The sequence below is a fragment of the Amia ocellicauda genome, chromosome 9 (genome assembly GCF_036373705.1).
Source record: "Amia ocellicauda isolate fAmiCal2 chromosome 9, fAmiCal2.hap1, whole genome shotgun sequence".
Lineage (NCBI taxonomy): Eukaryota > Metazoa > Chordata > Actinopteri > Amiiformes > Amiidae > Amia > Amia ocellicauda.
In genome coordinates, this window is record NC_089858.1 from 38,686,725 (window position 1) to 38,700,987 (window position 14,263).

Sequence of the window (14,263 nt, forward strand, 5' to 3'; positions counted from 1 at the left end):
CACCAGCTTAACTCTGACCCCAGCTGTCTGCTGAAGATTGTGTTTCGAACACTCAGTTGAATCAAAGTTCACAGCACTACATTTTTTGGATGGTATTTGATCCGAGTATTTTTTCTTTCTTTCTTTTTGGACCAATTTAAAATTGTATAGTTTCAGGGATGTTTCCTCAAGTATTTCTGAATTCTCTTGTCCTCAAACACAGGGGTAAGCATGATAAACCATTGTCTTTTGCTCCCACAGGGAGCAGCATTAGAAAACATTTTTTGAATTCCATCCTGTTTGTCTGCACACATCTTCACCCCCTTGTTTCTTATTGCCTCTTGAGTCAATTTGAATTTGGCCTGGTTAAATCTCAAACACAAAGGAAAGCTTTGCAGTCTACATTAGACATGAGTTTTCTTGTGAGGTGATTCCACCAATATAATTCTATCCTCACCAGGGGCGTAGGTTTCATTTCAGAATTGGAGGGGAACTCTGTCAATACTGGGGGAGGGGCACATCCCCTACGCCTATGGAGCCGAGCATACATTATTGGGCGAACAATTTAACATTCTCTCAACATTGGATTGGAACAGCTGAGATGTATCCAGTCCTGTGACGAACCTGCTACATTAAAATACCATTACCTGACACACGGAGTTTATTGCTCTCCTTGTTGGGCATTGCAGTTCAGGGTGCTAAGAAGAGGTGTGCCTGTGATTGTGACTGCACTCTCTACATTAAAAGGTAAGCACAGTTTACATCCCAGTGGTGCCCAACTGTGATTCTCTGTGGGGGGCGGGCAGCTTCTTCTCAGTTTTAATTCCATTATCGATTTATTTGGCTGACACTTTTTATCCAAAGCAAGTTATTATACATCTTTGTTTTTACCAAAGCAATCTTGGTATGCCTTCAAGGGTACATGCAATACATCCTTGAGCTCATTAAACCAATTAAACCCTTTTTCCATGACAAGTGGTGTGTGCGATTTGAAGTGTGATCTAAACCACACTGGAGTGGATATAGCCTTAGTAAGAACAATGCTTTCATTATGCATTCAATGATGGTACGGCAAGATCTCACAGACCGCATTCCTCATCTTTTCCAATTTCAGTGTACCAGGTTCCCCATGATCACCTGTGGTTACGAATGTCAGCAGAGTCGGTTAATACTCTCTCGTAACAGGCTAGGAGGGAGAGGGATAGATGGGGAAATCGGTTGATTTTGAGCTGAAACAAAAAACGAGAGACCGAGAAATAAATAATTCCATTCAAGTGTCTGCGGGTCACTCTCTGAGCCACAGCATCGAGCATTACTCGATTCCCAAGGGGTGACCGGAGACAACCTATACAGCCACACTCAATGGGTGGACTTTTCCAAGGCGTACTGCTCCAAAGCTCAACTTCTTGAAAAGGAAATACACAACTAAGAAACAAGAAAACAAGAAATGAAAAGAATGTTGCAACTTTTGAGTTTTTAAATTTAATCCAGACTTTGATTTAGAAAAAGGAGAGCAAATTGTGCACCGTAGCAAAAAGCTTTGAAAGTCATGCCTGACCCTTATTTTTGAGTCCCTCGTCAGTTTAGTTTGTTTAGCATTAACAGTTGGTGTGTGTTCTGGCCCCCCACCCCTTCCCAAGCACTCAGTGGATACAATGACCAGAGTTGCGGCACAATGATGAAGTCCATAAAATACAGATTGAGGCAGGACTGTTGACAAAGCACAAAGGAATTCATTTTATTGCAATACATACTGTCAATAAATCCACCCTACTTCTAACAAATCTTTTCTATAGGAATTAAAATCCAGGAGGTTGAATGTCAATGTAGTACCTTAACCACAATCACTGGTTTCAATGAAACTATTTTAACAGTAAACACAAATCTGGAAAGGTGAGAAGATGTTTTGGAACACGTGGAGGTGATGGTACAAAACAAACAAACAAACAAAAAAAAATCAGAAATGGTTGCATTATCTCGGGCTGCATTTTTTAAATCAGTTCAAGTCCTGGTTTTAAATTGGTTTGTTTCTTTATTAAAAAAAAAAAAAAAAAAAGGTATTCAAAATGCTTTGGTTAATTAAAGGACAACCCTCTCTTGCATTATAAGCTTAGACAACAGGATGGTCTGGTGTCTGTCCCTTTCACATTATGTATATCCAGTGATAACCCCAGTGCTGTGCAGATTTCAAGGGGAGCTCGATGGCAAAATAATTCAGGAAGGGCTCAAGTTCCTAAGAGGTGCAAACGACCCCAGGAGATGCCCACCTGTTTTGACCTCCAGATCTACCTGCTTTTGAATAGATTTATTACTTCGCTTATACAACTGAACTTTTAATGACAGTTAATCAATTACTTCACCTGATTGAGTCTTTCTGTTGGTGATAAAAAAAAAAGGCATCCAATTCAGGTGTTCCACATTTTAAACTGCCATCATCTTATCAACACCAGGTTAAAATTGACTTTATTCATTACTGTCATTATGTTACTAAAATGTCTATAACACACTGGATTTTCCACACAATTTTCACAAATTAACAAGAAGCTGTGAAGAGCGACACAGATCTGGTTTCAGTTTGACAAATACTATTCTTAATAGGCTACTTGGTTAGCAGCGGTTTAATGACTTCTGCTTCAAATGCAGGTAGATCACAACATAACACAGACAACCTAACAGCCAGAGATTCTCAGTCAGATTCTCAAAGTTAAACAACCAAAATTGGCTCTCTTTACCATTAGTTTGTAAATGTCATGATAAGTCCTCTTATGGTAAAGAAACTCCCTTTAAATCTAAGTTTTGACTTGCATAGCGTTTGCATTCAGTAACTGAATCACTACAACCAATGTGTTTGTATACCCACTTCATTTTTTGCCCCAAGAACCTGTGCAAGAACCCACATGTGAGTGAAGGAGACTGGAGAACCTCATTTGGAAAAAGATGTCATACTAACGAGTTGGGGTTTCTCAGCCCGGGTTATGAGAAGCTAAGAGAAGTAACTGTAAGAAGACTCAAAGTCTGTGATGAAGATTTGTGCCCCACTCCATCATCCCCTCCCACTCCCCACATACACATACATACAAAAATAATTATAACAATAATAAAGATAAAAATGGTCCCGCAAACTACAATCAAATGTCATGTTCAATGGCAAAGTGTGGGCTGGCTTTGTAACAGTATCTCGAGCCTGTAAAATCCTTCATTTACAATTTCCAGTGCTTTTGGAAACTGGAGGGAGGGAGCCCTCATAGTAACATGGCAAAAAAAAAAAAAAATTCAATTCAGGCTGTTCTTCTACTAGCTGTTTCCAGTTCGCCCATCGCTGACTTCTACAGTTTGGTTTAAAAATAAATGCTTCTTCATTCTCAAGTGAATTTCGATGGCCTGATGACTGGGTTTACATTCAGAGTGCTCAAGCCAGTGCAATAAATCCTATCTAAGTCATAATAATGAATTAAAATTAAGTCACCAGTACCTTTGTTTATAACCAAATAAATTCTATGAAGCACATTGATCTGAAACGGACATTTCCACATAAAGCCTACCCACAGAAATGGTCTCATTAAGAAATAAACAGGAAGTATACTCAAGTAATTTGGTTATTTATGTTTATATAATAAACACATCAGTTATAGAATTGCCATGGATGCTCAATCATTAAGAAGGGACATTTCAGATTAGTGCAGTAGTTGGTGTGAAAGGTGAGCAGTCGGTGCTCTGGCTTGGTTAAAAACTTGACGTTTTGGAATGAAAACCAGGTCATTGGATCCTGATTTGCAGGGCCTGATTCATAGCCACCTCACTACCCACAGAGCAGGCTCCATAGCTGCATTCAGCAGGTCTGCTCCAAGAAACCTCTGTCAGCAATATAGTCCATTAGTTTCTGTAATGCCAGCAGAATGGTACACATCCTCGCCAAAGCATCAATCTCTCAACTACTGCTTCCCTTTAAGACCAATGTTCCAAAAGACCTCTCCAAATTAAGACAGACCACAGCGGCTTTAACTCTGATTGACAGGCTGGGGATTGAAAATAGATAAGTATATCTTTAAAAAGTATTTTGTACAGCTGTGCCATGATAATCGAAAAAACTCCACAAGAATGAGGTGGTGACCGAGACTAAACCCATGTTAAGCAGAAATACCTCAAAATATTTCTAGTGTCTGCTGGCAGCAGCATTAGATAATAAAAGGAAGCAATTTTAAGTAAAAAAGTGAATAATTCACAGCACAAAAATCTGCAGCAGCAAGGACACCCAAAAACTTTAACAGTTTGATTTTAAAACCATTTTAAGTGAAGCAACTTCAAACAGCTTAGTACGTAGATTGTAGTACTTGTGGATATCACAAGTAGCACTACAATTAAGTCTTCATTCATTCATTCATCCATTAATTTTATCAGGCCACCTTTTGCTACACATATTCCATCTATACAATGTTTCCATATTTCCCTGCTAATTTCAATTCCAGTCATTATCTATTCCAGTTAAGTAGGCTAAACAGCAGTTAAAAAAACCTGCAGAGAGTGGACTTAAAACTTTGTGCTCACTTGCAAAACGTGGATTTACATAATTTGTTTTCCAGTCAAGCTCCGAGACCCACATTAGAGACAGACGAGCCTTCATCACAGACTGAATAATTTAAGAGTTCCGATTGTTAACATCCGGGCAGGATACAGATAATCAGACACGGCTGCACAACTCTGGTCCCGGATGCTTGTAGTGTCTTCGGGTCTGAATTCCACCTGAGCTCTTAACTACCTAGTTTAATCTCATTATTGGCCTCACAGGGAAATTAAGGTGCTGATGATTCAGAGTCCTATCAGGACAGGAGTAGGACACCCCTGGGCTAAGAGTCTAGAATTGTTAGGGAAAGGCAAAGAAGGCACTGGAGGACACAGGAGTCATTTTCTTTGCCCTTAGCTTAGTGGAACAAGTGATAGAGCCATGCATCAGCTGGTTATCATTAGGATCCTTCAGGAACTGCCATGGAGAGACTGGATAAGCCCACTGCCAGGCAATCTCCGAGGCACCAGCGGCCCCATAACTTTGATTAAGTTCTTATGCAAGTGGCTTTTGCCCAGAAAAACAAAGAGAAGTCAAATAAAACCTGAATTTGGCACGGGCTCCGAACATCTCCGATTTGGGGATAAAGTAACCATGGCAACCTCAAGGCTAAGCAGTAATTCTGCTCCGACAGGAGATACTACAAGGCTCGGTCAAACAGGAGCTCTTTCGGGATCAGGGTCCAGTCTAGATCAGTGAACGTACTGCCATGGGACTCCCTGCACTCCAGATTGCTCTGGCTTGTCGAAACGAAGGCCAGACCAGATGACTCGATGGAAATAGAAACATCACTGTTGCATAACTTACAGGAAGTTCAGCCAGCGCTTTAAAGACCAAGCTTGAATTCCAATTCGATTTTTAAGGGCACAACATTCAAAGTGAGCAGAACTAACATGAATGATTTAGGGCTCTGTTAGAGAATTTGTCCACTGAACTACCATGTGAAAGTCCAAAAGTCCTTCAGTTTTCGCTCCGTAAGTAATAAGCAGGAGACGTAACTACCAGCCCACACTGTGCCAGTCTAGACAACGTAACATTCTGACAAACAGCCAAAATAAAATACAAAGAAAAATTATAATAAAATGTATCCTAAATACATAGGTTTCTACAGCTTTATATAAGAGGGTTGAAGGTAAAGGAAAGATACATTGTGCCGACTAACTGAGAAAGGGGAAGGGGTTGCTGGGGCTGCACTACAATGGGGGTGGCACAGTATACATATAAAATCTGAAAATGTATCTAAATATTTCTTCCCCCTCCCTCCCAATTTGTCTTTCTGTTTGATTTTTGCTTCTCGTTGCAGCCACTTAGAGTTAATGATATGTAAAAAAACAACATGTTGTGGTCCACAGCTAGGGGCTTCACTCCACCGTCACAGATTTGGCCAGGTTTCTAGGGCAGTCGACCTGTGGGGAGAGACAGACAATCAATCAATGTTTGCATCTATGAAAAGCCGCTTTCATGTCAACCGTTTCCAGGCACAGAGTCCCCATAGGCAGAAGGCCCAACTTTTATGAGGTTTCCCTGGTTCTGCCACAACTGATTTTGGAGCAACTTGATTTATTGCTTTCAGAATTTTACACGCCTCAATCAGTTGTAAAGAACAAGACTTTGTTCTCATTGTATTCTCATAACTCATGCCTTTGAGCCCCAGAACGAGGCTGTCATGTGGTTCTTTGGACATCTTTGAAAGCTTCTGCTGTATCTTTTTAATTAAGTCGAGAGCAGGACTTTATGCTGAATTCCAGGTCTAAGTAGGACATGGAAGAGTTTCCTCATAATGTCTTGTACTCTATGGCCTGTCATAAGTACCAGAACATCCCATTTGCTGTTTTTTATTGCACACATGCTCATAATGAAAAGTTCATTTTGAAGTGAGACAGACAAATACATCTTACAACATCATAGTCAGAGATCATCAGACCTCTATGTAAGGCTGGGGAGAGACTTGAACAGGACACTGCTTATGTTATATATATATATATATATATATATATACACACACACACACACACACACACACTCACTCACCTAAAGGATTATTAGGAACACCATACTAATACTGTGTTTGACCCCCTTTCGCCTTCAGAACTGCCTTAATTCTACGTGGCATTGATTCAACAAGGTGCTGAAAGCATTCTTTACAAATGTTGGCCCATATTGATAGGATAGCATCTTGCAGTTGATGGAGATTTGTGGGATGCACATCCAGGGCACGAAGCTCCCGTTCCACCACATCCCAAAGATGCTCTATTGGGTTAAGATCTGGTGACTGTGGGGGCCAGTTTAGTACAGTGAACTCATTGTCATGTTCAAGAAACCAATTTGAAATGATTCGACCTTTGTGACATGGTGCATTATCCTGCTGGAAGTAGCCATCAGAGGATGGGTACATGGTGGTCATAAAAGGATGGACATGGTCAGAAACAATGCTCAGGTAGGCCGTGGCATTTAAACGATGCCCAATTGGCACTAAGGGGCCTAAAGTGTGCCAAGAAAACATCCCCCACACGATTACACCTCCACCACCAGCCTGCACAGTGGTAACAAGGCATGATGGATCCATGTTCTCATTCTGTTTACGCCAAATTCTGACTCTACCATCTGAATGTCTCAACAGAAATCGAGACTCATCAGACCAGGCAACATTTTTCCAGTCTTCAACTGTCCAATTTTGGTGAGCTTGTGCAAATTGGAGCCTCTTTTTCCTATTTGTAGTGGAGATGAGTGGTACCCGGTGGGGTCTTCTGCTGTTGTAGCTCATCCGCCTCAAGGTTGTACGTGTTGTGGCTTCACAAATGCTTTGCTGCATACCTCGGTTGTAACGAGTGGTTATTTCAGTCAAAGTTGCTCTTCTATCAGCTTGAATCAGTCGGCCCATTCTCCTCTGACCTCTAGCATCAACAAGGCATTTTCGCCCACAGGACTGCCACATAATGGATGTTTTTCCCTTTTCACACCATTCTTTGTAAACCCTAGAAATGGTTGTGCGTGAAAATCCCAGTAACTGAGCAGATTGTGAAATACTCAGACCGGCCCGTCTGGCACCAACAACCATGCCACGCTCAAAATTGCTTAAATCACCTTTCTTTCCCATTCAGACATTCAGTTTGGAGTTCAGGAGATTGTCTTGACCAGGACCACACCCCTAAATGCATTGAAGCAACTGCCATGTGATTGGTTGATTAGATAATTGCATTAATGAGAAATTGAACAGGTGTTCCTAATAATCCTTTAGGCGAGTGTATATATATAATTTTATATATATATGGGCCTGCAGCCCATAAGTAGTACTGTGGTACCAGAGTTTTGATAATGATACAATACCAACATTTAAAAAAATACAAACATTATACTTTTGATTTGATCTGGTCAACAGGCATCTACTCCGCTCCACTGCTCCGCTCCCTCCACTGGCTCCCAATAACGGCACGCATTCAGTTCAAAACACTGACCCTCACCTACCGCTGTCTCGACCACACTGCACCAAGCTACATTCAGACCCTCGTCTCTCCATACATCCCCTCCAGACCACTGTGGTCTTCCAGTGCGAGAAAACTAACTCTGCCTCCTCTCCACTCTCCTTCCTCCAGTCCCCTCTCCTTCTCATCCCTGGCCCCTAAATGGTGGAACGACCTGCCCACCGAAGTCAAAACAGCAGAGTCCTTGACCTCCTTCTGGCACTTACTCAAAACACATCTTTTCAGACTCTACTTGTAATTTAGTCATTCATTCTCCTGTATGATAGCACTTTACGTTTTATCATACTTCTTGCCTTGCGTTACTAGTACTTCCCCTATGTTCCCTTTCCTTTTGACCTAACATCTTGTATGCAATCTGCTTTTACAATCCAGGATGTAAGACCTCATATTGTATTCTCTTGTGTAAATTGGAACTTGTAAAATGTATTATGCTTTGAATTTCACTATGTAAATTTGAATTTGTAATGTTTTACTGGACTGTATTTTTGAACTCTGTATTGTGTGTATTTTGTAAGTCGCCCTGGATATGGGCACCTGCCAATAAATAAATAAATAATCTATCTCATTAAGAAGAACACTGACAGTGGCTGGTGACGTAGGGCTACTGATGTGTAAACAGCACAGACTCAGTGTAATATGAGCCGCGCAGAAAGTGAGTGGTCGCGTTTGTGAAGCGCAGCTCTGCAGTGAAATTCAGAGATGCACATTCTTGGAGTGTTTCTGCATGACGTCATTAAGCGCCACCCACAGAAATCTGTGCAGAATTGCCACAGCCCAGCGCAGCTCCTAAAGGTTGCTGTGGGAGGCAAGCTGTGGCTGTGAGACAAAAGAGACGATGCAGAGATCAAGAGGGACATGTTAAGCTGAATAAAAACTACTGCTGCCCCATTGTTAGTGAAGGTGAATGACAACTTATTGCAAAATAAACACATTACCAATTCTCAACACCATAGATATAGAATTTTAGATTGACACTTTGGCATTGCCAATGTTTTATTAAATAATTACATACATTATTTTAACAAATATAAAGTAAATCTATGATGCACAATAAAGCTGTAAACTTAAAAAAATAAATATGAATATAAAAATAATAAGAGATTAAGTCATCCAATCACGTGGATTTCTGACGTTCTTTGATGAGATGCGTGGGACGTCAGCAGAGTGCAGCCACAAGCAGCCGGCGCAGCAAGCTGCGGGACACGCGAACGCGATCAGTGCTCTGAGAGCATGAAGTAGAGACACGGATTCTCGTCTTGTTCTTTTGTTTAGAGATTAGAGATGGCAACAGAACCACCGAAACGTTGTCCAGGTTTGAAATAAAGCACAATAATGGCATTTGAGAGTGTTTCCCCTTTTTTTAAGAAAAGTATCGGAGATTCATTATTTGGTATCGGTACCAAAATGTTGGTATCATGACAACACGACTAAGTAGGTATCAGTGAATTAAGTTCCTGTAAATATTGCTCTCTGAACCAGATCGTCACCATATTATACATCGTGATACAAGATGAGCAGTAGACTGGTCTATCACAAGTAACTAACAGTCTGCATTGAGTACATGAGAGATGCCAGTGGGTGCCACTCGGCATGATCCAAGGGGTGTCTGTGTCAGAGACCGATATACACCATTCAGTGACTAAATTTAAGTGGCCACTTAATAATATAATTGTTTCCTTTGGGAAGTGCTCAGGCAGTTGATGCTTGCCTCTGCATACATCATGTGTAATCACAGACAAGGTTATTCACATGTCAAAGCAGATGTGTTGACTAATCTGTAACCTCATTCTCTCGTTACTGACGTATTCATCACACTCACTCATGCCAAACTGGGAAGACTTCCTTTCCACTCATCCTCTCTGTAATGGATCGTGTAATTTTGGCAGCCCTGCTATAATAATTCACTAGAAGGATTTCTCCTGATCCAGCTGGAGGGCATATCATGATCTAGATTCAAAGCAGACCTAGGTATTGTTTGTGCTGCATTTCGCAACGCTTAGTCTCAGCAGACGGATGTTGATAAACCACTTACATTTAGTTGTAGTACAGTGGTGGTGGTGGTTGATCCACAGATATGATCAAATAATACAAAAAGCCCGGGATTACGCAATATTTTCTGGATCACTGTGCAGCTTTATTAGGAACAGTATATTATTGTTTAACTATGTTGTTTGTAACAAATCAGTACTACAGTTTATAAAGAATTAGGCAACACTCACTTCTTGGAAAAGACGCCGTGATTGCATAGTTGCTAATAATGAATCCTGCACTGGAACGGCCTGTTATCCGGCACCTTTAATGTACTCTTTGGAGGTTTCGGAGTTTTAATGAGGTTCATCGTAAGTCTGTGGGGTTCCTGAGCTGCTGTGTTACTGAAAGATGCCACCCAGGTGTAAATCATGTGCTAATGCATGTTATAATTCAGCATGGAGTTTAACTGGAGACCCCCAAACCCAGTATCTGAAAAACAGCTAATGGACCAACATCTGTGGTACCCATGTTTATATTTATTTTATTAATTTTTTTCTTGGCAGACGCCCTTATTTAGACTTCAAAATATTCCCTGTTAAACATCAAGGGACTCCGATACCTCCCCAAATTCCTACGGCTGAGATGTGTTTTCACTGGGAGATTGTTGATTTGCACAGTCAATCTTCACTGCACATTAATCTCCTGTTTGTTGGAAAGTAGATTAATAACTATTTACCATTAACACAGCAATAGCTAAATTTGTCTATGTAAACAATAATTACCATCAGGAATAAGACTATGGAGTAAAAAACAGTAACACTTTGTTGACTTGATAACAATGCCTGTGGGGAAGACAAATCTGTTGATTGTATAGTTCATCCAGGAAGTTATGACGAAATACTGAAGTAGCACACATGCTGGGTTTTGCTTATAGGAGTTGCTTATAGGAAGTAATTGATCTGGAATGTAACGTTGCTTAAAAGCAAAATTCTAGGAACTGGGCACATTTCCCTTTAAGTCACTTGTAATCCTTCTCTCATTAGAAAACAATCTGACCTCTATTTTAAGCATCTATAGGTTTTTACTGTAAAAGTTTGAAGTCTTATTTCTGGTATACCCCACTGGAAAATTCCAATGAAAAATGCATAATACAAACAAGCGGTTTTGTTTTTGGATAAAATTGGTCTTTGTTTCAATGATGTGGGCAATAATAACAACACCACCGCTCTTATATTGTTCCCCCTATGTTCCTGAAAGCTGTGCTGTTCTTGGAAACCCTCTGCAACATTTCAATTGGGGTTCACGGATTATTATTAATTCTGACCAGACCTGGGACTGAACGAGGCCACACACAGGCAAAAACCACATAGTCAAGCATCCCCATCAAGCAGTGATCTTTCACATTGGTATTCTACAGTAGATTGCAAACAGCTCCTGTGGAAACCAGAATACAGTTATGAAAGGTGTGTGTGGTATGGTCACTGAGGAAGATCAGTCTAAACCAGTGAGTACTCCGAGTACTTTGTGTCTGTGTGCGTCTCCGCTATGGCAGGGTGACTCACGTCGTATCCACGCAGCACGGCCAGGTGGAAGGAGAGCAGCTGCAGGGGGATGACACTGAGGATACCCTGCAGACAGTCCACACAGTGTGGCACCTTAATGGTTCGGCTCGAGTTCTTGATGGTCTCGTAGTCGTCCTTGTCACAGATTACAATGGGCCGGCCCTGCAATAGCAAATCACAAAGCCACTTACCATCAGCACTGCTAGTATTATTGTATTTACGAAGCAGGTGCCCTTAATGCAAAGTACTGAAGTCTAGCATCACTGAATATCAAAAAGGTACAGAGAAAAGCAGAACATACAGATGAATCAGTTCAAGAAGGCAGACAATGTTGCAGGATTTGGCTGCCATAACAACTGTATAAGATCACTAAAATTAAACAGCTGGTATACCATGCATAGTAAAATACATGCTTTTTCGTTCTTGAATTCTGACCCCTTTGGCAATATTCCAAAAATGTGTTAATATATACATAAACGCCAATGGTTGTTCTTCCGATTGATTTTGTATGCTCCAAAATCAACATTTGCACTGTGTAATTAATTGTTTACTAAAGGCTTTAGATCACACAATTTTATCAGAGTATTTACAAATGGCCATATTTATGATTATGTAATACTGTGGCGGATACAATTATACAATTACTACCTTCTACTTCTCGGATAGACAAAAACTCAGACCCACCCCCAACTACACTGAAATGCACATACAAACACAGCGCAATTTTAGCAAATCATATGTCTGATTCACACTATACACCCATGATGTCTCACCTGCCGGGCCACCACTTGCTGCAGTGCGTTCTGGCATTTATTGTAGGTGTGGTCTCTCATGATGATCATTATGACCGGCATGAGCTTATCCACCAGTGCCAGCGGCCCATGCTTGAGCTCCCCTGCCAGGATGCCCTCCGAGTGCATGTAGGTGATCTCCTTGATTTTCTGCAGAGAACAAGAGTGACAGTTCACACAACTGGACAGGACCACACAACTGGACAGGACCCCACAACACGAGAGGAGGTGCATTCAGGACTAAAAATAGCAGGCCCTTCTTCAGAAACCGTGAGAGTGAGAGCTTACAGGGTTGCCAAGAAAATGAGGTTGCCATGGCGCTAAAGCCAATGCCCTGGTTCAAGAAATAACTGGATGAAGTTCTGAGTTAAGTGTTTAATGATCTGTGAAAATGCCAGCAACCAAATGGACCGTTTGTAATCTTGAGGACTTTCTTATATTTGAGCACCTCCTGATGGATGCTGTTTTCTACCATCCAAGGCATAATCCCTGCTATCTAACAGGCAATGCAGCTTCCTAGGAATAAACTAACATCCTGGCAGGATTTTAAGACCAGTCAGAATTTGACTTTCAGGCCAGAGCTCAGGTATGTGTTTACTATGGATCACGTTGTGTGGACGTTCTCAGAAGTAAGCCATTGTTAATAAAAATACATTGGCAAATGAAACCGAGAGGTGCCGATGTTATTGCAATCTTTCAGTCTGAATGAGTTTTATGCTAATGAGAAACACACTTGCACAAACTTCAGAATACAATGGTGAAAAAAGGCTTCCGGGTGTAAAGGCCTCTCTCTAGACCAGTGGCCTCCAGCCCTGGTCCTGGAAAGCCTCTATCCAGCAGGTTTTGAAGGTCACCCTTCTATCACCACTTTATAAACACCTGAAAGTATTTCATTCAAAACAATGAAGCAGGTGGTTTGGTAAATTCAGTCCTTTAGAAAACATTCGAGCAATCATCTGAATACCTGCAGCCTCTCAAGACAAGAAATCGCTTGGTCGAGTTGCTCAATTGATTAATAACTCATATGTGTTCCCGGTATTTAGAAATTGGTGATTTAAGGTGACCTATAAGATGAAGTGGATTGGGGCTCTACAGGACCTGGGTTGGAGACCCCTGCTCTAGACTACTGACAGGGAAGATCAGTGCAGGCTCACACTGAGCAGAGCCCACTAAATGACAAGGAGTTTTAAACTCCTCAAAACATTTAATGAAGTCCCCAACACAAACAGGAAGTGCTCAATAAACGACCTCATTCAACTTGAGATACCAAAATGGAAGTAGTAGACAAATGTAAATAACTGAAAAAACACATGCAACACACTCACATGTAACACTCAGTATAGGGTTACAAACATTAACTTCAAGGTGACTTCAAGAAGAATTACTTGAAACTGTATGAGGGTCAGCTGAGGGATCCTGCACTTTAACATCACATTTATTTATTTGTATTTATTTTTTATAAATCTGTCCCCGTCTGAACCCAGGTTTTCAGCTACTGAGATGGTGGACTTATACAGAATAAGGAAGCTGCTGACCAGGGCTCCCTCCAGGCAGGTGGCGTAGTGGTACCCGCGACCCATGATGAGGACACTCTTTTGCTGGTACAGCTCCACCGCCAAACGCTGTATCTCATCGTCCAGACTCAGCACCTCCTTGATCAGGTCTGAAACGCAGCAAGAGAGCCCTTACTTCAACTACACAGGAAAACAACATCATGCATCCAATTAAAGCCATATGGATGCAATTTAGGATGCCCAGTTGAGTGCGTCAAGAATAGTTCTTGCACCATAAAAAAAAAATAAAAAAAAATGGCAAAATAAACAACAAAAGATACAGAGGGAATGCATTAGCCTTTTGAATGTTCAGTGTCTCAACCCTGAAGTTCCTGACAGGAAGTGGTCAGTAACAACTGTGGAA

The 14,263-nt window shown here is 41.1% G+C and overlaps 1 protein-coding gene across 1 annotated transcript in view; it reads right to left on the reverse strand.

Moving 5' to 3' along the window:
- Positions 1–1,690: 1,690 nt before the first annotated feature.
- gfpt1 (glutamine--fructose-6-phosphate transaminase 1) overlaps positions 1,691–14,263 on the reverse strand; it is a 41,787-nt gene continuing 29,214 nt past the window's right edge. The window contains exons 16-19 of the mRNA XM_066714434.1: positions 13,882–14,009; positions 12,329–12,496; positions 11,556–11,717; positions 1,691–5,946 (exon numbers count right to left, since the gene is read on the reverse strand). Coding sequence (XP_066570531.1) covers positions 5,902–5,946; positions 11,556–11,717; positions 12,329–12,496; positions 13,882–14,009 — 503 coding nt within the window. The 3' untranslated portion in view covers positions 1,691–5,901. The remainder of the gene's footprint in view (positions 5,947–11,555; positions 11,718–12,328; positions 12,497–13,881; positions 14,010–14,263) is intronic.